Source organism: Anomaloglossus baeobatrachus, chromosome 9 (assembly GCF_048569485.1).
Source record: "Anomaloglossus baeobatrachus isolate aAnoBae1 chromosome 9, aAnoBae1.hap1, whole genome shotgun sequence".
In the NCBI taxonomy this organism is placed as follows: domain Eukaryota; kingdom Metazoa; phylum Chordata; class Amphibia; order Anura; family Aromobatidae; genus Anomaloglossus; species Anomaloglossus baeobatrachus.
In genome coordinates, this window is record NC_134361.1 from 34,394,070 (window position 1) to 34,419,922 (window position 25,853).

The 25,853-nt window shown below is 45.0% G+C and overlaps 1 protein-coding gene across 4 annotated transcripts in view; it reads right to left on the reverse strand.

Annotated features, from left to right (window-relative positions):
* RYR1 (ryanodine receptor 1) overlaps positions 1 to 25,853 on the reverse strand; it is a 189,101-nt gene that overhangs the window by 62,817 nt on the left and 100,431 nt on the right. For all 4 annotated transcript variants that reach the window (XM_075323525.1, XM_075323523.1, XM_075323524.1 and 1 more), the window contains exons 38-66: positions 22,923 to 23,072; positions 22,513 to 22,786; positions 22,307 to 22,421; positions 19,181 to 19,313; positions 18,995 to 19,089; positions 18,780 to 18,915; positions 18,505 to 18,691; positions 18,256 to 18,367; positions 16,642 to 16,762; positions 16,342 to 16,511; positions 15,857 to 16,077; positions 13,417 to 13,507; positions 12,795 to 12,935; positions 12,541 to 12,704; positions 10,239 to 10,317; positions 10,070 to 10,159; positions 9,756 to 9,899; positions 9,061 to 9,141; positions 8,835 to 8,910; positions 8,523 to 8,646; positions 7,687 to 7,802; positions 7,210 to 7,277; positions 5,756 to 5,877; positions 5,468 to 5,517; positions 3,498 to 3,558; positions 3,158 to 3,396; positions 705 to 786; positions 485 to 615; positions 74 to 394 (exon numbers count right to left, since the gene is read on the reverse strand). In XM_075323525.1, the coding sequence (XP_075179640.1) occupies positions 74 to 394; positions 485 to 615; positions 705 to 786; positions 3,158 to 3,396; positions 3,498 to 3,558; positions 5,468 to 5,517; positions 5,756 to 5,877; positions 7,210 to 7,277; positions 7,687 to 7,802; positions 8,523 to 8,646; positions 8,835 to 8,910; positions 9,061 to 9,141; positions 9,756 to 9,899; positions 10,070 to 10,159; positions 10,239 to 10,317; positions 12,541 to 12,704; positions 12,795 to 12,935; positions 13,417 to 13,507; positions 15,857 to 16,077; positions 16,342 to 16,511; positions 16,642 to 16,762; positions 18,256 to 18,367; positions 18,505 to 18,691; positions 18,780 to 18,915; positions 18,995 to 19,089; positions 19,181 to 19,313; positions 22,307 to 22,421; positions 22,513 to 22,786; positions 22,923 to 23,072 (3,894 nt within the window). The remainder of the gene's footprint in view (positions 1 to 73; positions 395 to 484; positions 616 to 704; positions 787 to 3,157; positions 3,397 to 3,497; positions 3,559 to 5,467; positions 5,518 to 5,755; positions 5,878 to 7,209; positions 7,278 to 7,686; positions 7,803 to 8,522; positions 8,647 to 8,834; positions 8,911 to 9,060; positions 9,142 to 9,755; positions 9,900 to 10,069; positions 10,160 to 10,238; positions 10,318 to 12,540; positions 12,705 to 12,794; positions 12,936 to 13,416; positions 13,508 to 15,856; positions 16,078 to 16,341; positions 16,512 to 16,641; positions 16,763 to 18,255; positions 18,368 to 18,504; positions 18,692 to 18,779; positions 18,916 to 18,994; positions 19,090 to 19,180; positions 19,314 to 22,306; positions 22,422 to 22,512; positions 22,787 to 22,922; positions 23,073 to 25,853) is intronic.

The window sequence follows — 25,853 nt, forward strand, 5'->3', positions numbered from 1 at the left end:
ATTTTATATGAGTGTTATAATCTTGGTGTTACCGACTATCCTTCAAAAACACAAACTAAGCCTGATAAAATACCCGCTAGTCTCTTCATCCAGGAGGCCTCGTCTATGCCAAGGTTGTTGACAACAATTCGGAGGATGTTTCCCAGAAGAGCATTGAGATGTTCAGAGGTGACACTTGTGCAGCAAGGTGAAGAGTCATCTGGGATGTTCTCTGGTCCTCTTTCCCACCAGCGAGGAAGATAATTACACAGCATAGGCAGTGTTACTTCAATGACATGTGGCATCTCCGTATATCGAGCACCAGACTCAGCCAACATCGAAATTTCCCTCGTCAAAGTCTGGAGATCAGGAATGTCTGGACACATTTCTTCAACAGAGTTGGGAAGACCCAGGACTATGAGAAATTTAAAAAAGTAAAAATTTAGATAAGAACTGTATGAGAATTGATTTTTTTTTTTTAATAGTGTTTTCTACTCAAACTTACTGGCACGCTCCCGAGGAGACTTGGTGGTATAAACCGAGTAGATATTATACTCATTCAGGTATGGTTCCAAGAAAGCCACAGGCATGGCAGCGGCAAGCCTGGCCAGACACTCTCCCAAAGCTGGACGCTGTCTGATATAGGACACAGAGGCAAATTTTACATCTAGAAATTTTCTTTTCCACAAAATCTATTAATTGTACGTGATGATGAACGACCTTACTTTTCAACATAGGGGTTCTTAGTGGTTCCCAGAGAGTAGATACTGCACAATGTTCTGTAGCAGGAGACTTGGACATCATCCACTGATGTGACAGAGGAAGACAAGACGTCAATGGTGTAATAAAATAATATAAAAAAGGCATAAAGAGGAGAGAGATGATACCTCTTTGTCTCAATTCATTTCTAAGAGGTATATATAGGTATATATATATAGTTAAGCCTACAGGTATAGGTAAACGTCAAACAGCCTGTGCTGTTTACGGATGCCTACACAGAAATCTTTTTGGCCTTAGTGGTACGGATACAGCCATTAAATCCTCTACCTACCCCCATTGTTGGAAGCCCCTGATGAACCCCTAGAGAAATGAAAGAGGGGAGAAATGCAGCAAACAGGAGCTATTAAGCCAAGTATTATTATTTATTGACAGCTTAGGCTGTTTGAGGTTTTCCTATACTTGTAGGCTTAACTATGTATGCCTTCTAGAAATGAATTGAGGCAAAGAGGTATGTCACTTTATGGAGTAGTATTTTTGTGAACGAGCTTTATATATGTACTAGCTGTAGTACCCGGCGTTGCCCGGGATAGTAACTAAGTGTCTCTCTCCCACTCTCTCGCTCTATCTGTCTCCCTCTTTATCTGCCTGTCTCTGTCTGTTTATCTCTGTCTGTCTCTCTCTATACCTGTTTCTCTGTCTCTCCGTCTGCCTCTCTCTCTCTCTGTCTGTCTCTGTTGGTCTGCCTCTCTCTGTCTCTCTCTCTGTCTGTGTTTATTTGTCTGTCTCTCTCTGTGTCTGTCTCTGTCTCTCTCTATTCGTCTCCCCAGCGATATCACATTACCTCACACATAAGCTTCTTATACTAAGAATGTCCTTCTTTGCCTATAGCAACCAATCACAGCTCCTATTAATGACCTATAGCTCCCAGCTCCATTGACTTTAATGGAGGCAGGTTTTTCTGGCGAATAACTGTAAAGCGCAGGGTTAAATTTTCCAATCAAAACATAGTCTATGGTGTTCCCTGAGTCACATGAGGAGTCTGTGCAAAATTTTGTGATTGTAAATGTGATGGTGTGGATTCCTTTAGCGGACATACATATATATATAAACACACACACACACACACACACACACACACAGCTTTATATATTAGATTATATTCTGCTCTAGATAATTATCGCATCTGTGAATGAGCTCTGTATATACCCTGTTGTCCTGAAAATAAGACCTACCACAAAATTAAGGCCTAGCACATTTTTACAGGATTTTGGGAGTATGCTGAAATATAAGCCGTATTCCAAAAATAAACCCTATTTACAGTTCAATAAAAAAATGTCCAGGCAGCTATCACTATACTTGTAAAAGAGTAAATAGAATACAGCAGGACAGATACCATAGACCCTTCATCAAGGGAAACAGACAACCCTAAAGAATTGCACTCAGAAGAATAAGGGTTAGCCAGTGCGGGGCTCTCACACCCAGATTGGGTAGTACCGCTGGCATCGCTCCATGTCGGAGTGTTGTGGCTTCTTTTGGTGACCAAGGGGAGCCAACCACCACACTTGTCTGTTGTGGAACGCAACTGGAATGGCAAAGGACCTGACAATGATGCACCTTTGACAGGAGTGATGCAAATCTGTATGTGAGAGCCCATCCACCATTGGCACTTGCCAACGCTAATTGTTTTGGGTCTAGGGGGGGGGTTTGGTGTGTGTGATTCATTTAGGGGTGTCTGTTTTCTTTTTCAGGGGTGTCTCCTTTCCTTGAAGAAGTGTCTACTGTATCTATATAGGTCTTTGTTTACGTTTCCTGGTAGCTGTCTGGACATGTTTTGATTTTTGCTCATGAATACTGGTTCATTTAGATTGTTGTACATGGAAAAAGAAAATAGGATCTAAAGAAATTCATGATGGAATTCAGGTTTTGGTGAATTATGATGATGTTCACACCGCAGAGATCGCCTAGCAGATGTCTTGACAGTACTCCCAAAGAAAATGGCTTTTTGACTGGAGGAAAAAAATATTCTTGCTAGTTATAGAAATGTTCTATTGCATGTGTGGCACAACTGTAAGTGATCGTGAGGTTTTGACCTTTAGTGATTCTTGCTTATATACTGGAATTTACTATAGCACTTTTTACACTTTGTACACATGCCCAAATTTTATCTGGGACCTTCTTCAAAGCCATATTGAATTGACACGTTAGTGTGTTGTCTGTGTTCTCTTTGGCCATACCTACTGGACAAGATCTGATGAGAGGACCCATTGTTGAGTAGATCGAGCTAATCTAACACTAGGGAATAGGCTGAATGAGAGTTTTTTTCCGGTATTGCAAACTGATTTATAAAGACACCAGATTGGAAATAGTATTTCAGATTTGTTAATTCCATACAAAGTCTATTGTGTTTGACATGAACTTTTTTGATGACCCTTCCCCAACATCAAACCCTATAACTTACATATAACATCATCTCCAAATTGATGTTGAGCAATGTGCTCAAAGAGAGATGTCAGAACTGGCAAGAGGGCCACTGTGGTGTAATTGATATTTTGGGACACGCCCTTGACCTGGGTTTTGGATTGAGAAACTTTTCCAAGTTTTAGGTTCTCCACCATCTTCTCAATGTCCTCAGATGCACCCTCAAAGAAGGAACGTAAACCGGCCTTGACTATCTCTGGGCCAGACTTCATTACTGTCCTGTAGAGAAGGTTAATTGAGAGGCATATGTTCTTATGTGAGAGATGAGATGAAGAAAATATGACAATTATGCTCATATATTTCAATATTTGCATAGTCACCTGGCATCCAGAGAACGTGCCAAGATGTGCAGACAGTTGACAATAGCTGAAGCATCAGTTCCTGAGGGAATATTGCAATATATTAATTTAGTAGAAAGTCATACATTCCTTAAAGGATACGTCTCAACAAAATTTACCCCTATATAAATCTCGCACCACCGTTTGTGACTGGAAAACAACTTTCTTAAGTTATAACTACCATATTAGTAAGTTGTTGCGCCACATACCTTCTTAAACGGTCAATGCAAATGAACACTCAAGAGTCCCCTGGGTGTACCTGGACTGTCTAGGAGTCCTGGTCAAGGTTTGTTAAACCCTTTCTGGTTCTAAGGGCTCGCTCACATGAGCGTATAAAAGGGATTGCACTCAGACCAATGTGCAGCCGTATTCGGCACGCTGCGATTTGACTCCGGAATCGGTACAGAAAAAAAAAAAATCGGATGCCGTACAGACCATAAGTACAGCATCCAATATTTACAGATACATTACAATTCTGTAAGATGGGAGACTGTAAATGGTCTTGTAAAAGATTACTACCGTGTTTTCCCGAATATAAGCCCTAGCAGTAATTTTCGGCCTTTTCGGAGTAAGGTTTAAATATAAGCCCTACCCCAAAAATAAGCCCTAGTTGCAGTTCAATAAGGAAGTGTCCTTGCAGCGAAAAAAAAAAGTTCCAGAATACTGCAGAACACTTCATTATAGAAAGGAGACACCCCCCAAAAGAGAGAAGAAAGAAGGTCCCGCAATCATACTCAACAAACCCGAACGGGAGGACCTGCGGTAGAACTATAGAGAACCTGCGGTGGAACACACACACATACACATCCGGTGATACCGTACTGCTTCCAGGACTTGGGATGCAGTGGAATGCGAGGACCTGCAGTGCAACGTATTGATGCGTTCCACCGCAGGTCCTCACGCTGCACTGAACTACGTCTCAGATCCCTCTGCCGGCCAGAAGCAATATGGTATTACCGGATGTTGTGTGTGTGTGTGTGCTTGCGATGTGATGTGTATGTGAGTGGTGGCCAGAAGCAGGGGAGGACCTCTGTGGAGCTCACCTGTTGGGAGCACCCGCCGCCGCCGAGGATCGCAGGGGGACCTGGGAACGACTCGGACATCAGGGGGTCTGGAAAGTATGATTCTACTGGAGGAGCGGGGGACAAACTTAACCCAACCCGTGTTTCCCGGAAATAAAACCTACCCCGAAAATAAGCCCTAGCACATTTTATGGGGCAAAATATAATATAAGACATACAGTATATATCTTATTTTCGGGGAAACACGGTAGCTGCCGAGTATAAAAAATAACGGATTGTATACGGACAGCACATGGCTGACAAGTGAGAATGTCCAACTTTTCTAGAAGAGATTCGGACAGATTATTTTATATGCTCGGGTCACCCTAGCGTAAAACTGGTGCATGTCCACAGTCTTTGACCGTGCGCGGCTCTGTATTTATATTGATCCTGAGCTCACGTTCAGTGCATGCACAGCGCAAAGTTGATTACTTGCTCTGCGCATTCGCTCATTTTTCAGCCCTACTATTAGGGCATCTTATTTTTTTCAGTCTGTTGATGAGGATGTAGTTGCATCCACATAAATTGAATGGTGAGGGCCTGGCTTAATACAGATTGACCAAGACTCTTAAAAGGGGCCACATACACCCACTGCACTCTCATACCTTTATTTGCATAGTAAGTTTTTTATAAGGTGGTGACAAACAGTGGGAACGGTTTACAGAGGTAAATCCTGCCGACAAGTTTTTGTTTTTTTTAACTTGACCAAAGCAAAACTTAAACTTTGACAGCCCCCTTCAACACCACAAATCCAGAGGAAAATAAAACAAGTGGATCCAGTAGATTTTGGGAGCAGTCAGTATGGGGTGGGGTGGGGTGGAGTAATCAGCTCATGCAGTAAAGATTAGTGGAATGAGAAGACCTTCACAGCAGCAATATCTCACTGCTTACCGAACAAAGACACGCGGTGCCGAACCAGAGCTGCCACCTTACAGAAAAGGCTAAGAAGGGTGAGAGAGGCAGGTACAGGGGGAAGGAGGGGAAGAGACAGCGAAAGTGAGTCTAAGGTACAGGTACAACAATTCTATAAACCACAATGGGAACTCCTACATCCCACCAGACTGCAGAAATCCACATACAGATATAAAATGTGCCAAACCCATCCAACACGACGCGTTTCAATCCAACAACTTACACGCATTTACCAGCCAAGTAATTCTGATAACACTGATCACTAACCTAGCAATCATTTCCTTTTCTTTGTTCGATGCATGTCCACCACTGCCTAGGACCTTTGCTGGTGTAGACAAGAAGTAGAGGCAATGGTTCTTGAAGTACTGGTTGATAAGCGGAAGAAGGATCTGAAAGTGGAAAAATAGCATCACCTAGTGACTAAAAATGCTTTCCATACGAAGCATCTTGTCAGTCAGAGAACATGGCAAATAATGGTCTACTACCTCCCAATCAGCGTCTGAAGACCACTTCCATTATGCAAAAAAGACTCCAGGGCCTGTGCTTGCCATGCAGGTCTCCTGGCAATGTCTTTATGGCACGAGCACACGCACTACCTGCCTCTTAAACAGGCAGTAAGTGGTCCCCAACCTATGGATTGGAGGCACTGGATATTTAAGGCACCTTCCCCTGTGGTGAGGTACCTGAGCAATTAGGGTCCTGATGAGCTTGATTCTGTTAGTACACCACTCTGCTGTCTGTCCAATTCTGTTCTGCCTGTCTCCTGTTCCTGAACCCATCCTGCCTTCCAAGTACCCAAAACCGACCAGTCTGTCTTTAGTACCAGTACCCGTCCTGTCTGTCTCCTGTGTCAGGCTGTCCTGTCTGTTCCTGTACCTGAACTGTTCCTGCCTCCTGTACTTGTCCCTCCAACCTGCCTCCTAAACATACTAAATGATCCAGTCAGTCTCCACCACCCGCTCTGTCCTGCTTGGCCTCGGTTACTCCTTTTCTGACTCTTGGGTAAGCTGCTGCAGTACTGGGGACTGCCCTGAAGTGGTACCTGATGTCTACCGGCAGTCCAATCCATCCTCACCATTAGAGTCTCTGCTGAAAACTAGGGAGGCACTTAGCCACACCCCTCCAGGGTAAGCCCGGTCCGTGGCACAGTAACAGATAATGCAGGACCTCCAATCACAATAGGTGATATCACAACTCACCTCCTCCTGTACAATAACTGATATCACCTCTATATACAGTATATAACACAGGATCCACCATTCAAATAGATATCACAGCCCACCTCTTCTTCCTCCTGTGCAATGACTAACACCTCTATGTACAGTAAATAACACAGCACCCACCATTCACAATAGGTTATGTGACAGCTCACCTCCTCCTTCCACAGAGATGAACAGTGACAGATTGACATTTTGATCTTCATCGTTTTGAGCTGAGTGTCATCGTATTCCCCATTTTTTAAAAATTCCTGTTCTTCTTTATGGATATTTCTTGCTGTATTGTTAGGCGCTACGGATGGACTTGTGTTCACCCGGGGTAATTTTTCACTTACCAATCCTATTCCAATATCTAAGTATCATGGATCCCCCAAAAAAATGGCTTATTGGTCTTCTCCAGGCCCCAAGACATGGGACATACCCCGGTTATCCCACCCAAACTACGCCTCTGTACATACCGGTAGATATGGCTAAAAATATAAGAAAAAACAAAAGCCCACATACCTTTGCAAAGAACTTAATTTCCCGTTCATGAGGGGATTTCTCTACTCTCCCACTGCTGACAACGGCCTCTGAAATGTCAAAATAGAACAAAATGTCTGGGAGGAGCCAAAGTCAAAGTCAAGGACAACACCAAGACAATCAGAGGTTGGTGAAAAAAATTGTAATTTTTATTCTCAATATCTTATGGTCTGGTTTGCTGAATACACAACTTTTCCTAAAGAGCCAGAGCCAGGGGTGCATATATTATGCGTGTGGAGAGGGTCCTAAGTCAACTGGAAGGATTGGGCATGCTGAAATCCAACAGCCCCATCCCTCTGTAGCCTATACATACTACATAGTGAGCTGGTCCCACCAACCAAAAGTGGTGGGTATGCACAAAATGTATCTGAGTATGGCCACCTTACGAAATAATGGATTAGGGTCTGATATGATTTAGGGTTGTTCCAGGAGCAGTTTCACAGTTCACGATCCTCATACCTAAGTGCGCTATGAACTCCTGGGCTGTGTCCATTAACTTTAGAAGTTTCTGCAGGAAGCCATATGCAAAACGCTTTTCAATAGAGGAGGTGTCCAGCTCCATGTCCTTCAGCCCCCTGCAAGAAATGGAAATGGTAATCTTGGTGTATTCCACCTTCACACGGTTCAAGTGAAGTCTCCGCTAGTTGTACAATAAAGTCCTGATTGACTTGATCAAGGATCATTTATCAAGCTGAACGTCACTAGTTTAAAGCAGACCTGTTTCTTGCCCCAAATATTGTATGTAATTTTCTTTTATCTAGTGCGAATGCCGCTGTTCTGCTGAATCCGGCGATGTTTTTCTTTTGTTTCTGCGCCTCTCCGTTCCTGAGATATGGCCTCATGTTTCCTGTAGTCTTTTTTAGCCAAGTGGGAGTGATTCTTCTCAGGGACCACTCCCAGTTGTAACAAGAGAAACATTATATACAGCAAAGAGTGGGGCATATCTCAGGAACGGAGAGGAGCAGGAGGAAAAGAAAAACATCGCCGGATTCAGGAGAACAGCGGCATTCACACCATGGAACAAAACACATATCTATGGCAAGTGACAGGTTTTATTTAAAGGCCTTCTATATGAGAACAAATGATTGTTAATGTGATTGTTTGGTCTTCATGTGATTAATATGACCAAGCATTTACTCAGCTATTGATCGCCGCCATGTTTTCGATCTCTCTCTTGGCAGATTATCGACCCATGTAAAAGCTCCTTTTCTCAGACCCAAGTTTTGTATCTAAATTCAGTAGATAAAATATCCTGTACAAAATGGGAATGATATATACAATCCTGTGATACCAACCTGGTCACAGCATAACCATTAATCTGGAGGAACTTTAGAAGTTCCTGCGCTTTCTCTCTGTCCCGAGCCTTCTCTTTGGCAGTCAGCGTATCATAGGGTACAAGTAAGGGATGCGTTCCTCCGCCTGTAAACCAATGTAATTTATATTTAAAACTAGGTAGAAAAACAGAAACCAAGCAGGACACGGACAGATAAAAGTAGAAGTGGATAATTGTTCCCTGGTACAAGAATACTACACATAAAGATGGGACTGATGAAGGGATGGATAGAAACTAACAGAAAACTTTGTCTCTGAGGATTTTCTGTTCTTACCTTTGGCCTCCAGCTCAAGCTTTTTCTTACGCCCCCATGTGTTATGATAATTTTCTGCCAGTTGCTCAGCCATTGACTGAATCAGAGATAAAGAATACAGGTTCATTATCGACAAATTTCCAAAAGGCCCATAATAGTGTGCCAATGAGAACATCGTCAATGTATCTGGATATTTTTTTGTTTTCATACTTGTTCAGTCTGTAATATATTTAAATGATATTCTGACCTGAAGCTCTCTGGACAGGGTAATCCCAGTGAGGTCCATGGGGGTAGGGCTAAATGTTTGGACTGCAGGATCATAGGTTTGCTGAAAGGTACGAAAAGTAAAATGGTAAAATATTGAATGATAGATAGAGGGATGGATAGATAGATGAGTGGATGGATAGAGGGATGGATGGATAGATAGCTAGAGGGATGGATGGATAGATGGATGGATGGATAGAGGGATGGATAGTTAGTTAGAGGAATAGAGGGATAGATAGAGGGTTGGATGGATGGGTAGAGATAGAAGGATGGATGGATGGAGGGTTGGATGGATGGATAGAGATAGAGGGATGGATAGATGGATAGATAGATAGATAGAAGGATGTATGGATAGGGGGATGGATGGATAGGGGGATGGATGGATAGATAGGGGGATGGATGGATGGATAGAAATAGAGGGATGGATGGATGGATGGTTAGATAGATAAATAGATAGATAGATAGAGGGATGGATGGATACAGGGATGGATGATGGATGGATAGATAGAGGGATGGATGGATCAAATGATAAATAGAGGGATGGATGGATAGCTAGCTAGAAAAATGGATGGATAGATAGATGGATGGATAGATAGATAAATAGATAGATGGATGATGGATGGATAGAGGGATGGATGGATAGAGGAATGCATGGATAGATAGATGGATAGCTTTTACCTGGGCACTTTGAGATATCTTCCGTGTTTTTGTCTTCTTCTCAGTCCTGTCTTCTTCTCCCTCTCGGGCTTTTTCTACCATCCATTCCCACGCTATCATGGCTTTCAGTGACTCTTTGATCGGCCATCGGTAGATCTCCTTGTCCTGTTAATAGGAGAAATCTATAATGTGAATCCATTTGTGATTTGCTTTTTAACTATCTAGACAATAATCTGATGGATAAACCATTGTCCGTCCAATGACAATTTCCGGACAAGAGCAAATCCGAGACATAACTTCACCAAACCGTCCAATGTTTCAGAATTTAAACTTACCTTTTCGGAAAAGGTTTTGTACGGGCGCAACATGGGATGTGTTTTGGCTTCCTCATCCTCTCTCTCTCCATAGGACCAGTTATTTTGTATCTGAAACAAAGAACAAGCTTTATCAGGAGCCATTCTCATGTAAACCTCATAGTACTGAATACAAGGCAGAACTCCTTACCTTCTCAAAAGCCCACTTGTCATGAGTGTACTCGGCATATTTGTTGATGAAGCCATCCAGCTTTTCAGGGATGATTACACTGTGATATCAAATATTAATGTTATTTTTAAATTAAGCTGATTTTTTTTTCATATTTTATATATTGTTACTACATCTTTATAGAGGTTCGATATCTGATTTTGTAATTCAGAGATCAAAAACTCCAACATAGAAAATTCCTTTTTTATTTTAAATCCACCATACACTTCAGAGATATTGGCCTTTTTATTTATTGCTCATTTTTATGTTTTTTTTTTACCAAGGGGGTGTGGCTCAGGATAATACTGCACAGCAGCCTAAAGACACGCCCCCGAGGATCATGTGAGCCACGCCCCCTTAGTAAAAAAACAAACAAAAGAGAAAATATATCCTAATTTTAGATAAAAAGACCCAGATCTCTGAAACCATATTGACAATTTAATAAAAAGAAAAAAATTACTTGGGAACAGTGGGAAAAAAAATACGGTAAGAATATAAGCATTTCTGAGAGCTCCTCTAAACAGATTTATGACCAAAGACTATATAAAAGTGGAATGCATGGGGAAGAAAGAGCTGGTAAGAAACAAATCATGAACATTTTTTCATAAAACCCAATTTCAAAAGTGATTTCTAGCCCTAAATTGTTACTAGTGTATCACGGCCTGAAATGATCTCGGGGAGATCTGGGATCAGAAGGTCACAACGTATTGTTCATCGCAGATCCTCTTTAGTGCCAGCTCATTGCTTACCCTTAGTTGGAACGTATTTAATTCCACCCAATGCTGAAGGGGTTAAGGTTCCTTTCTATCCTGCAGTGATCTAACAGGTAGTTGTAATCTCAGCTGCAGCCACTCCCTTCTGCTAAGTATTCACTCCTCACTCCTCCCTTTGTTGGCTATAGCTCATACCTATGCTGTCCACTTTGAAGCAGCCTGTCTTTAGAGAAGCTTAGGTGTTCACTACGGTTGCAGCTGAGACGTTTCCTACTGGAGAAGCTGTGGAGTGTTATTTGTTATGTCTTTCCCCAACCTGTTTGTCTAATCTTCCTCGTGTTGTCTTATTGCAGTGGCGAGACTAGCGTCTGTAGGGAGAGGGAAGCAAGGTCACCTCCTAAAACTCACCTGACTCTGATCCCTGCACTCCCTAACGTCCTTAGATGGGTCATTCCCCTCATGTGTTGTCACGTGCCTAGGGTCTCGCTGGCCCTGAACTCACCCTTACTAGTGAAGGCCAAGGAGGGCCTAGGTATGTGACGGCGCACGGGGGAATAATCTGTCTAAGGATGTTAGGGAGTGCAGGGATCAGAGTCAGGTGAGTGTTAGGAGTTGACCCCGCTTCTCTCTCCCTGGTTTTCTCGTTTTTGTGTTACATTCCTCATCGGTTGTCCTCTCTGCCCCCAGTGTGACACAAATATATGCATTTAAGTAAAAACAAAACAAAAAAATAAAAAAAAAGTCCCCAAAGTTGGACAACCTTATTGTTACGTCACCACCGGAGTCTGCTCCAGCGACTTCCACTTCGATCGCCAGACGACCCCATGTTCCTGCCGTGGATAGTGCTGGTGATGGGAGAGGAGTCGATGCCAGCGGCACCGGTGGGCGCAGGCTCCGATCATCGACTGGGCTGGGTTATTTTAGGATCTGCAGTACCACTGGCTAACTGTGGGTGGTGTGTGTCTGCCAGCGTTCAGCTACAGCCAATGGGAAGACCCCACACCCTTCTTAGTTCCCCTCCTGTCTCTTGACCTCTGCCAGAGATTGTTCTGATTTCCTGGCTCCTGGTCCGCTCTATTCTGTTTTGTGATTACTGTGTGCTGACTTCTGCGTGTTTTCTGACTACCCTTCTGCCTGCTGTTTTTGTACCTCGCTGCCCGATCTGGATTTGAGCTCTGCTACGTTTTCTGATTACGTCCTTGCCTGACGATTCTGTCCCTGTTCTGCTATTCCTGGTTTGACCCTGCCTGACGACTACTCTCATCGGACTGCAGCCTTCCACAGGTAGTAATCTCCAGGGTCCTGTGTAATTCCAAATCCCTGTATAGGGGTTAAAGGGTTTCAGGGTTCTGGGTGTCCTGCTTGGTGAGTGGCTTCCCTCTAGTCTGTCCATTACATCCCACCTGAGTCTGTTGATCCAGGCAGGCGTTACACTTATCTTACTCCTTCCTTAAATACTGTATTACCTTATATATACAGTATGTAGGGAATTTTTAGCTTTCCGTGGAGATGCTTCCATCAGAGTACAATTTTCAAGACCTCAAGGGTTTCGTACATAGAAGACCACTTACTTTAGCGTTTCCACAGGTTTGGGGTCAAAGTTTCCCTCAGCATCCACAGAAGCCTTCTTCTCAGTCTTTGATGAGTAGCTGGCATCCACATAGTCGGGTGGTATGGCACCGGCGATCGCGCACAGACACGGCATGGTGATCTTATAGAGATCAGCATCAAATTTCTGCAAATAAAACGTTCCAAAATTTGCAAATAAAAAAATTGGAAAGGCAATTTCAATTTTGGTTTATAAAAAAAATTAAAATCGGGTTACCTTATGGGCAAGAGACTCAAATATGCCCCAGAAAAGTTTCCTCGTCAGATGAAGCTCCTCTTCAGATGACACGCCATAGTTGGCCCATCCCGTTGGAAGACAGTAGTATTTCCAGCAACGTTCATAGTGGTTGGTGAGGAGCTTAAACCAACAAGAATAAGAATAATTACTATCTATGCCTACTATGGCCATATTTGTGAAAGAAATGTATTAAACATTATAGTATGTAGTAAAAACCTTCTTTGAAGCCCTCCCATAGGCTACAAAGATGGCAGCAATGGGTAATTTCTGTAGGAATTGGTACCCCGAAATCACATCACCTTGCACCAGAACGGTTGCCCCACCAATGCTGTACCACTTAAATGTCTCGGTCTGAGATTGGCAGCTGCATTTAGGCAGTTAAACAGCAGTGATCGGAGCCAGCTACTAATTGCTGCTCCTAGAGGTAGGTGTTGTCTTCCCTATTTTGGCGCTGGAGCAAATTGGACACTTAATGCCAGGTCTCCTGGTATTTGCTGATGTCTGAGTCTCAGGATTTTGTGATCTTATGTTTTCATTTTAAGGGACCCTTTTAACTACCTGGGATTTGTCCAATGTGGAGAAGCCCTTTAAAAGTACTTACCTTCAATGGCATTTTGGCATACTCATTGAGAATGGGAACGTCAAAGACAAGCCTTCTCAACAGGTGCTGCAACATTGATGGACGGAGGTATCTAGAAAGAGACAGACACATTTATGATTCCAGGCAAAGGCAAGAAACGGGCAAAACTCTATATAAGCTAATGAAATGTAGAGGAGGCTATGATATATAACTAACACGGGAGGTAACAACACAATAATGGAGGAATTGGGACAGATAATCCTGGCTTCCCGCTTGCTGATGGGGGTGCGCTCCTGATTGATGGTAATTCGGAACAGTGTATATGTGGCGCCCTGGAATAGCCAGGTCATCACAGGTACTACAACACACACCCCCACCCTGAGACAGGCACATCAGCCAGACACAAAACCCTTGTTGCCTCCCTCCAGGGGCTGATGTCCACACCAGGTGGGGTGGAGCCAGGCGGTTGGCCCCACCCACTGAGGAGTTCACAGTCCTGGAGGCGGGAAAAGGAAGTCAGATCAGTGAGTGAGAAGTAGAGTGCAGTTAGGGAAGTGGAAGAGTGAGGAGTCAACTGACCGTGTCCGGGTGTGTGGCCCGGTCACTGAGAGCAAGGTTGGCAGACGGTGGTGGCCGTCTGCAGGAGAGGCAGATCAACACGGAACCGTAGGACCGGGGACGGGCGGTGGCCCGCCGGTACCGAACCGGGGAGCGAAGTGAAGCCAGCACACACAGGCAGGGCCTGCGGACCCCGACCAGGCTTGGAGCCGCCATTAGAGGTCAAATCCGTCAGTGACCGGAACACCAGGGGTTTCCTAACAGCCAAGATCCGATTGAAGGCAACCGTCCGACCAGCAAAAGGAAATACAGCTACCGCCACAGCTAGAGTTCCAAGGGCCAGAGCCTGCGGGCAAAAGGGCTCCTCCGGCACATATACACGCTGGGGAGCGGGTTACCGGTGGGAATCCATCGGGACCGAACATACACAAAGGTGCAGGGAAAGGCAGCCACCACCAACCGTCCGGGAAAAGTCACAGCAGTCGGCTGCAGGACCCGTCCATCCAGCCGTTTGGTTTACCAGAGACTTTGCGTACATTTGGGGCTGAGTGAGTTCAAACGTGCCATCCGGCACCGCGCTGTGCAGTCCAGGCGATCCTGCACCTTGCCAACCCTGCCTCCCCGTCATCTCACCGGGCCCCGGGACCACCAACCCCTACCCACGGAGGGGGGAAACAACATCCCAGCTGCTCCCTGCCATCGCTCCCGGGATCCCCGTCACCAGCAGCGGTGGTGCCCAACCTCACCACAACCCGTGGGTGGCGTCACGGACCAAATCCCCAAACCAAACTACCCCCTTTCACTCAAGGGCAAGGAGCGCCGCTCGAGCCCCCGGATCCTGCCCACCACTCGAGCCACCGAGCAGCCATCGCAGCAGCGCCGGACCCGAGCGTTAGCGAGCGCAGCGCAGCAGCGTCCTCCCCGCCCGCGACATATAATTGCACCACTGGCCTGGACTGTGTGTTAGGAGCAGTTACTCTCCAGCTTTGGAGGAGCGCAAGGAGAAGTGAAGCTGGTCGAATCCCTTGCTAAACAAGCACTCCATCAATCTGATCAGCTTCAGATCTTTTAGGAAAAGCATGTGCATGTTCAGCTATCACTGATAGTGTCACGCTAGGTACGGGGAAGTACCAAGCAAACGGTGAAAGGGAAGGGAAACCCTGTGTCTAGGGAAAGGGGAGATGGTGACCCCTGACCAAACCTACTGCTGGTCGCTGGTTTCTCTCACCTCCCTAGATAGGTTGCACACCTATGCACTGAGCCGGATACCTGACCCTAGGTATCCCTAGTGCTGGGCCCTAAATAGGAAATGGATGGGATGAGCTCTTCGTCAACCTCACTAATCACTATAGATGACACAAGGATGACACACTGGGGAAAAGCATGAACTACTTATCTACAGATGTCACAGGTAAACATTCAGCAAAGCTTTCAACAACAATACCACAAAACTGTACAAGCCACCTGCTTGCAACCAAGGCTTCAATGAGCTAAAAAATATCAACAGCACCAGTCCAAGGAAGGAAGGGGTATTTAAGTATTTAAGCATCAAGATAGTGCTGATTATCAGCAGCTGGGTGGAAGGCGAGCTCCTGCCAGGTCCAAAAGGGGCAGAGATGAATCCAGCAGGAAAGAAGCTACCTATACTGACAGCAGAAACAATGGAAAGTCAGGGAGCATTCTGCACAGCCAAACGCTGTGACCTTCTATGGCCAGAAACCACAAGACTGTCTGTCACTCGGGACACACCCAGAGGTGGCCGGTATTCTGAGCAACAAACAGTAGAACAAAGAGGACTTTTAACAAGTGATCTCCAAATTTGCTTGTTTTAACAAACACTTTGCAATTTTACCCATTTAAGATGATGAGAATGACCCTTTAAAAAGAGCCATGTGTCTTGTACCTGCACAGTGCCATCAGACACTCCTCGATAACGTCTCTCTGAGCTTTGGTAAGAGAACGTCCACGGGATAATCGGTAAATTGTGTGCAACATGGAGTCCACCATTATAGCCCGATGCTCAGTGCCGGCAAACAGAGGGGCACATTTGGTGATGAGTGGAAGGACCGCCAAGCACAGGTATCGATTTAAGGCCAAGGCCATTTCCGTGGTGCTGAAGGCAGCCTGGGATTAAAGAGAGAACATAATGAGTATTTCGAGACTATAGAAGGACTGAATCAAGAAAATTTTGGTAGCTTTGTTCCAGGAACAGCACCATTTCTGTCCATAGGTTTATCTGGTATTGACCTGTAATGCGTGTGGAGTACTTTAGTGGTTTCTAGATCAAAGCAGCCATGTTTTTCTAACCCCTGTAGAGTCAAAATGACACCATCCATGCTGTGGAATAGATCAATTTTGTGCAATTTTTTGCTTTATTAATCTACTTACAGTGTCTAGAGACGCCGTTGCTCTCATATCTGGTAGGAAGCCAACTTCGAGAACTTGCAGAAGGAAGTCCTGATTGTCGATGCCGTAGACACGGTCCAGGAAAAGAACCATTGGTGCCTTATGGTCTGGCACAAAGCTGGCAGACATTTTTGGCTCAATGGTATTGCCATCTGGTAAAGAGGAGGTTACAACAATGAGGTGTGGTATCATCCTTTATCCATGTAGTAATCTTAGATCTTCATGTCCTACATCACATAGTACGTTTTCAAGGTCTAAAGTATCCCTAAAGTTGTATCTCACCTTTTCCAAATGCTGGAATCTGAAGGGGTAGACTGATAACTCCAACGAGGTCTTCAATGGGCACCAAAGATCGAAGGATAGCTCGGATTCGCAAGGCTTCACCCTTTCCAGCCTGGATCAGCTATAGAATTATACAGAAATATATTCCAGTTATAAAAATGCTATAAATAATATTAATATAGAGTTGTTATCTATCCTTGTAATCCTGACTCTGATGATAATGAGCCTGCTGAAAACTCTTCCTGAAAGGACAGGAAGGTAGAGTCTCAAAATAGTCTAGAATAGTGTAGGAGTTGGCCGAGTCCCTGCAATGTAAAATGGATGTCAATGTAAAATGTGCCATGTTTTAGGATGCAAAGTAATGTGAGCAAAGTGTAGTAGCTAGATAGGTTTTAGAGAGGAAGTGTTAGAGGATCTAAGATTGGGAAGAGAGAAGAACGCTGGCCTAGGTGTAAGAGCCATTCTAAACGCCCCTGACAGTCTCCTGCACATCCGGAGCTTGTGGCTCTTCTCTGCGGGTTTTTTGGAGTAGCAGGGGCAAAACAGACAAGGAACCCGGTTAAGGCAAAAAGGGGAAGACCCTGAATAATCAAAGACCAAAGTCAGAAGAACTATAGGTATAAAAGAAGAAAGTGAAGCTGCTGCAGTAAATATTGTAGGCGTTTCTAGGAAAGGTGAAGCTGCCGCAGCAAATACTGTGGGAGTTTCTAGGAAAGGTGAAGCTGCCGCAGCAAATATTGTGGGCATTTCTAGGAAAGGTAAAGCTGCTGCAGCAAATATTGTTGGAGTTTCTAGGAAAAGTGAGGCTGCTGAAACAAATATTGAAGAGTCTAGGAAATGTGAAGCTGCCGCAGCAAATATGGTGGGAGTTTCTAAGAAAAGTGAAGCTGCCCCAGCAAATATTGTGGGAGTTTGTAGGAAAGGAAATACCCCAGTGAGGACGGAGAGGATGTCAAATACCCTGTATGTCGGGAAACTGTTGAATATAAACATAGATACAAGTAAACAAAGTTATCCTGAAAAATCCCTGGTGTTGCGCGATTCCTGTGTGACAGTGTCATGCGAGTGACTGGAGGAACATGGCGTATGACACGACACACGACAAACAAGGGTTACATCGAGGACACTATAACAGTGGGACTTAGCGCTAGTGAGGGGGCCACCTCCTTCACTCACCAGAAGCTGTACCCTGCACTCCTAGTCAGTCCCTATACAGGTTCTGCACCTGTCGCCGAACATGATACCTGAGACCCTGGCAGACCCTGTATTAGTCCTGGCTAGTGAGCTGGCAGGTGAGGGATGCTAGCCCCACACATATACAGAGGAAGGCGCCTGAGCAATGGGGCAGCTCGCTTCAATAGTCCCAGTAGTCAGTGTGAAAACTGCAAGATTATTACTAATTTTTTTTTTTAATAATGAACACGACATGAAAAAAAAATGATGAAAATAACACACGGAAAACAAAAATTTGTCATAAACAATAGGTCATTTTTTGATGAACAGAAGGTGATAACATAAAATACCAAATCACACAAAAAGCATAGAGCCAAAATAGATAAAAGAGCCAATAAATGCAAAATATGATCGAAAAAGAGAGATAAGTTGTAACCTTACATGCATTTCTGGAGCACAACGACCCAACAAGTCAATAAGAGCCGAATAAAATGACATGATGGCATTACCAAGGTGCAAGCGATTTTCTTCATGAACCTCCTCTCCACCATACCTAAAAAATAGATGTGCAAAATAATCACCCAATATCAGGAAACTTTAAGGCATCAAGGAGAGAGTGAATGGTCTCAGTATGGGGGTGGGATTAATAATCAGACCAGTTAATGGAGATGAACCATATTCTTCACTCACAACTCTCTACGACGGTCCTTTTTGACGGTGGGACCATCCCTAGCAGGGTCCTCAGAGATCTTGATGGCTTCCTCAATAGCAGCTAGCAGCCCATTACCACCCTCTCCTCTGAGTGCCGGGCCAAAACACTCAGGTCGTCGAATGAGCAGACGTACCACCACGTTGGCATTCTCCTCCACGCTCTCTCCTACAGTGAAGAGTGAATATATGTTTTTAGGGAACGTAGAACCAAAAGTAGAGTTTAGGAATTATGTAAGCCAGTCATTCACACTCACCGTTCACAAAAACAGCAAATCGAAGGAAGTCCAGGTACCTCTCCCCTCCTCCGGGGTTCCAGCCGATGTCAGGATACCCTTTGGATAGCAGCATAGGACAGCTCTGTAGGCCGCAGCCGGCTAGATAGGAGACCACCTGGACAAGGAACAAAAGGAATTTAAAAAATATATATTTTTGATTTATTCAGTTAGGACCATAATTAATATTTCCTCACCTTCTCCAGATCTTGTTCTTGAAGAGCTAAAGCTAACTCATTATTATCAATGACCGAAGCAGCAGCTACGTCGAGAGGAGTAGACCCTCTCATGCCTGCAACAAGACCCCAACCAGAATGAAGACTTTTTGCTTTTTATGAGACTCTTCGGAAGCATTTTACGATTATTTGCCGAGATTTACTTACCCAAACCGATACCGCTATTCTCTAGCAGGTAGCTAAGGTGATCAAACATTGCTCTTTGGTTCTGCCGACTGATTCTACAGAAATAGCAAAGGAATCTGCAGCAGTTGGTGACCATTTTAGGGAAGCGGATTTCCTAAAAAATAAAAAAAAATTTTTTAGGAATTTGCTGAACTCGGTAAATATGAACAATATGTGACTTGGCTTTACGGAAATTGCCTAAAATGAGCGCTGCCATTTTAAAGATGGAAGAAGATTGCATCAGCCAGAAAAGGATCAAATGACCTCCGTCATGGCGGGGAAGGCTTCCCCATAATGCCTTGCAGGTGTCAATGACGCGCACACAGGGTTGGGTGCTACTCGTTGCCGGGCCGCGGTGCTTCTCGCTGCTGGGACGCCGCGGTGGCCTCACCCGGTTCCGTGATCCCTGGTGTCAATAAAAGGCTTTTGGGGACAGGGACGATGGAAGTTGTAGTTCGTGACACCACCCCATGGTGTGCAGCCAAGGTTAGCCGCCGCTGCGGGATCGCTTCTCTCTGCTGGGGCGGATGACTATGCAGCTCAGTTGGTACAGCTCTCCACAGGTGGAGCTAGGCCCCAAGGAGGATGACAGTGGTGGTAGTCTCTCAGGCGCTGATAGCGCTGTGGCCGCGATGGTGAGGGCACCAGCAGTAACGGGACGACACAGGCAGTGCAGTTCAAGGTCTCATTACTCACTTGTAGCACGCGGCCGTTGGACGTGCCGATCCCCGCTGCAATGGGCTCCAGCCGATCCCGGGTACTTCGGAAGTTGTGACCGGTGGGCCATTCAGTTACTTTCCTTTCTACTGTCTCCCTCCACCCCAGCTACTGGGCCATGGAACGGGTCGCGGTTGCCTGCTGGACTCCCCACAAACCCTGGAATCCCCCTTCTTTTCCTAAGAACCCGGGTTGAGCCTCCAGCTCCAGACCACGGGCCCCGAACTGTTTGTTGTCTCTCTGCTCCTCCTAAGTGCAACCTCACACGGATAGAGTCCGGTGCTGACTGCTCGTGGTGTGTAGGATGACTCCTAACTTCCCCTGTGGGTGCCCCACCTCCTGGGTTCCTGACTAGTGGGCATGAGGTCCCATACCTCGTGATGGCTACCCCTGCACCTACCCTAGCCCGGTCCCAGTGACAGAACTCCTGTGTTTATGTGTTGATTGTGGTGGCTGTTACCGATGACGACCTCCTCCGCATCCGTGATGAGTACTACACCTTATGTGAGGTGAAGTACCTTGTGACGTCTGAAGCCGCAGGGGCACCACATGAATCACAAAGAATCAGGAAAGACTATCTTAGTCTGTATAAAAGCAGGGAATGCAGCAGCCGTTTTGTGATGAATTTGGTTAATAAGGGGACATCACAGCTTAGCAATAGCAATATGGAGAAAAAGACTTAAAATACTGAATAAACTTTACAGATAGTGGCAAGCACGGCAGTGAAAAAAGTGACCATCTGTTTACTCAAAGCCATCTATACTGAGGTCACTTTGTGTTTGCGTTTTAAAGTTTGGAAAGGTTGGATACAGTCTTACAAGACCTCAGAATGCTGCACGCATCTTTCATCTTTTCAGGGCATTTGTAAGCTTTGGAGGTCTCTCAATTTTTGGCAAATCGATTCACTGTCAATTGAATCTCCTGGCAAAATTTGGTGAGCCCGGGCAAATCCAAAATTCACAAGATTTGCTCATCCTTATTTCTAAGTCATTTTGCAAGACTCGATAACTTACAGGGTAGCGGCCTCTCTCCAGTAAGTGGCACTAATTAGATAATTTGCTTTCTTTACGGTAGATGTGCCGTCCCTGCGGCGGTCGAACCGCTCGGATCCGGGGTTTGCTGTGGCTCAAGGGTCTCCGCACCCGGGGGCTTGCGGCCACTCAAATGTAAAGGGGACTATTTACAGGGAATAAGAGTTCGTGACGCCACCCGTGGTTTGCGGTATGGGGAGTACTGCCGCTGCCAATGGGAGCACCCAGGGGAGATGGAATGTGGCAGCTAGATTACGTTCCCTCCACGGGTAGGGGAGACCCCGGGACGCTGGATGGTTGGATGCTGGTTGTAGGGGATCGCAGCGCTGGTTGGAAGCAGTGGAGGACCATGTACTCACTCAGGCAGTATTGGTGATGATGCGACCGCAAAGCAGACTCTTGACAACAAGGTAAACCAAGTCTCTGGATGCCGCTGCCTTCTTGGGGGAGCCCGTCCGGGTATCCGTCCCCTATAGTACTGTCGGGTGGTCCGGAGCCTGCCTCCGTGCACAAATTAGAAGTGTTCTGGTTGCCCATTAGCGTAAAGCTGTCCGGGCCCCGCTCCCTACTTGTTGGTAGTGGAGCTGCGCTCTCAAGGGCTCACGCTTGGGATTTCTGTGGGCTGCATGGGTTGGAAAGCCCTATCCCCCTCGTTGCGTTAGTGCTCCTGATCTCTGAGCTTTTTGGGGACAGTCCATAAAGTCACTATTCTCCACAGGTTAAATTGCCGGGTTGCCTGAAGCTTCTCCCCGACCTAGGGTCCTGTACCCCACCGTAGTTTCAGTCCTGGACCGGTTATTAGATTCGAGCTGCTGACCGTCCTCAAAGACCAGGTCTATGCACCCAGCCTCAATACCCTGCGACCGGGTCTCCGACTCCTCCGGGCCTAGACCACCATCTGCGACCCAATCTGTAACCCTCTGAGAGCCACACACACCCAGCTCCTCACTTCTCGAGGGCTAACACTCAACTCTCTACTTCTCCTTCCTTCCCTCCCAACAATCTGCCTGACCCCTAGGTGGGCGGCTCTATTCCAGCTCAGCAGCCCACTGGTGTGTCTGACAGGGTGGGGTGTGAGGTGTGGTTGGGATTTGGATGTGGATGGAGGCAGTACCATAGGTTGGGAACCCAGAACCATGGGAGGTTGAGCCCTGCACTAAAGAGCAGCAAGTGCAGTACCCTGTGACGCCGTGACTAGTCCAGGGGCATCACATTGACAGCTAATTATCATGTGTTTTTTCCCTATTGGGCATAGCTGGGGTCACCCAAAGCTCTAGATGTATAAAAGAGGAGCCTCTAAAAAGTAATCTCTACTTATCAGATCCTCCTTAAGTCATGATACAGTTTCTTGCTGTCTTACCTTTGAATCTCCTCCACCCAACACATTGACCATGACTTCCATTACAGTCTCATGCATTCCCAAAGCTCGCATTAGGTTAGGATGTTGGTAGAAGACCTTGTTGTTCATGATGTTCCTAAATCAGGGGCCAGGAAAATGTAAGAAAACGAGAATAGAAACTACCATAGGGTTAGTTATTAGTTGCCCAATCAATGTAATGTACTGACCCGATACTCTGGATCATCAGGTTCTCCTCTTCAGGTCCCATCTGCACAATGAGCAAGGAACGTATTTGCCCCAGACTTTCCAGGAGGTCCATGGTGTCTTCCACAGATACTTCATTGATGGTGTAGGCTTTAGGTAAAGCCCGGATGAGCTCTCCCAGTCCATCGTACTGACGGTGTAGCAAGCTGAACATCACTCGCACCAACTCGGGGTTCTGGATGAAGGACTCTTGTGCCCAGTGCACCATGGTGTGAGAGATCAGTTCTTGCAACGTGCCTGAGAAAAACCGGGTAAATAGAGTCAATTGAGCAAAAAACAGGGCAAAGGTTTGCACTTACAATATATACTGTATACTATCCCATATGCATCCATAGAAAAGGCTGCAAACTAGGCTTCCATGATCTTCACTTACTGGGCTTTGGCTCTTCCTCTTCTTCTGGCTCTGGTTCCGGTTCCTCTTTCTTACCCCGCAAATTACGAACTTTTTCCAGTAAATTGGCGAGACGTCTAGCTAGACTTGTGTCTTCCTGCTCTTCCTCCTCTTCCCCTTCCATTTGGACACCTGTAATGTACACAGTTGTACGAAATCATCTAGTATATACTTATATTCAGAAATTGTCCCAAATATTTTTTCTTTTTTAAGCTTTCTTTTGCCAAAACCTAGAGCAGTTTTCTCAAGGAGCCATTGAATGACCATAATAATGCACTTTCAGCCCCCGTTCTTCATTGGCTGCAAGAAGTTGATTGAAACGGTTGGTCAAGCATGAATCCGGTCACTCTATCCATAGTCTGTGGCACAGGTGAGGAACTGAAGATCACAATGTTGCCTATCATCATCACTCCTATGGATAGTGCATGAAGTGACGTTGTGTACAAGACTGGTCGTCCTATTCAACTCCTCCTGGCCTTGGTCATGTGGCCTGTACATAACCAGTGGAGAAGGAGGAATATAAGACCCCCGTTATGTGGCGTTTCCAATGATGCGACCAATTTAAAGATGATTACTTATTCAGTACATGGCCAATCATTTTTTTAGACTTAAGGCCGCTTTACACGCAACAATATCACTAGCGATCTCGTTAGCGATGTGAAATGCCCAGATCGTTGCTTCAATTTTCCGAGATCGCTCATAGGTCGTTTTGTAGCGGTCACACGTACCCATCTCACAAATGACGCTACATCGTTCAGCGATATATTGTTTGACCAAGGCGGTCCTGTGGACACCGTCACACAGCATTCCTCCCAACGATTCCGGCAATGACAGTGGCGTATAATCATCCATAGCATACAACCTGGCGTGACACCAATCAGAGCGGAGAAGGCGTGGAGCATTGCTCGTAACGACACACCCGCGTCGCTGATGACGGACGCACTAACGATGTTGTTCGTCATTGGCAGGCTGTCAAACGTAGCATTATGTCTGCTGTGTTCGAAACGACGAACAATATTTTGAAAATGAACAGCGTGTCAACGATCAACGATTTTCGCTAGTTTACGATCGTTTGGAGTCGCTCGTAGGTGTCACACGCAGCAACGTTGCTAACAATGACGGAAGTGCGTCACGAAAACCGTGACCCCGACGACATATCGTCAGATAAATCGTGTCGTGTAACGGGGCCTTTAGGCCAAGAAATGGCCATAACTATAGAATGGAGTCCATCGACTCTAGTTTGGCACTCAAAAAAGGAAGTGTGGAGATGGCCGACTACCATTGTGATGTTTTTGTAGTTTTTGGAATTTACTAAATGCTAAGGCTACTTCCCCAAAATCAAATTCAAATTTGGTCACCACCTCTAAGGAATTCTACAAGGGTGACGAGAAGACACAAAATGTTCCAATACGTGTAAGTCCAAGAACTGGAAAACATCTTTAAGAACTTTGTGGCATATTCCATCTTAAATGGAAGTACTCCATTAAAAAGTGTCTATCATTTTAATTTTTATTACATAAATCAATAGAACACATGAAAATAATAAACTTTGTAATATATTTTATCAGTGAAATCTGCTTATTTCTCCTGGATTGACTTTTCAATCTCCGTTCTATGGTGAAAGTTGTAAATTCTGTGCTCAGGGAAGACAGATTTTCCCATTACAACAATAAGAGATGGCAGTTGGTGCTCATACGTTTCTATGAAGAGGGGAGGGATAAAGGGAGGGGCTCATAAGGAACCCGAAAAAACAGAGTCATCAGCACTTTAATTGTTGTTTCATAAATAAAGTGTACACTCTTGGACTCCTCCTGGACTTATCCTTACCACTCAATTAATAGGTAAAATCTATATTTCGTGATCAGTCATATAGTGATTAAGTGATGACCGTTTTTTCTTTCCCATTACTTAGACAGGCAATGACAATTGGTACTTATAGGTTTCTATGGGTTGGGGAGGATCTAGAAGCAGACACATACATTCTGCTGCAAGTTCCCCTGAAACAACAGTTACATTTCAAATCTATGGTTAAAAGTTAAACTCTACTGTCATTTTATGAGAACTTGCAGCAGAATGTATGTGTTGGCCTCTAGCTCCTCCCCAATCCTAAGAATCTTATAAGCAACAACTGTCATTTAAATGTAACTGTCGTTTCAGGGGAACTTGCAGGAGAATGTCTGTGTCTGATTCTAATACCTTTCCACCCCAAAGAATCTTATAAGCACTAATGGAAATGCCTATCTAAGTAATGGGAAAAACTCATCACCAAATATAGATTTTACCCATTAATTGAGGAGGAGCTAAAGGCAGACACAGACATTCTGCTGCAAGTTCTCCTGAAATGACAAAGTTTAACTTTTAACCATAGATTTGAAATGTAACTGTCATTTCAGGGGAACTTGCAGCAGAATGTCTATATGCCTTTAACTCCTCCTCCCTCCATAGAATCTTACAAGCACCAACTGTCATCATCGCCTAAGTAATGGGAAAACTGTCATCACCAAATATAGATTTTCCCCATCAATTAAGGAGGAGCTAGAGGCAGAGTCAGACATTCTGCTGCAAGTTCTCCTGAAGTGGCAGTTAGAGTTTAAATTTTAACCATGGATTTGAAATGTAACTGTCGTTTCAGGGGAACTTACAGCAGAATGTCTGTGTCTGCCTCTAACGCCTCTCCATTCCATAAAATCTTATAAACACCAATTGTCATCGCCTATCTAAGTAATGAGAAAAACAGTCATCACCAAATATAGATTTAACCCATTAATTAAGAGTTAAGGGTCAGTCAGGGAAGAGAAAGAAGCAGATTTTTCTGGTAAGATACATTAAAAAGTTGCTTATTTTCATGTGTACAATTCATTTATCAAATTATATTAATTTTTTGGGGGGCCCTTATGAGTGGTTTAATCTGAC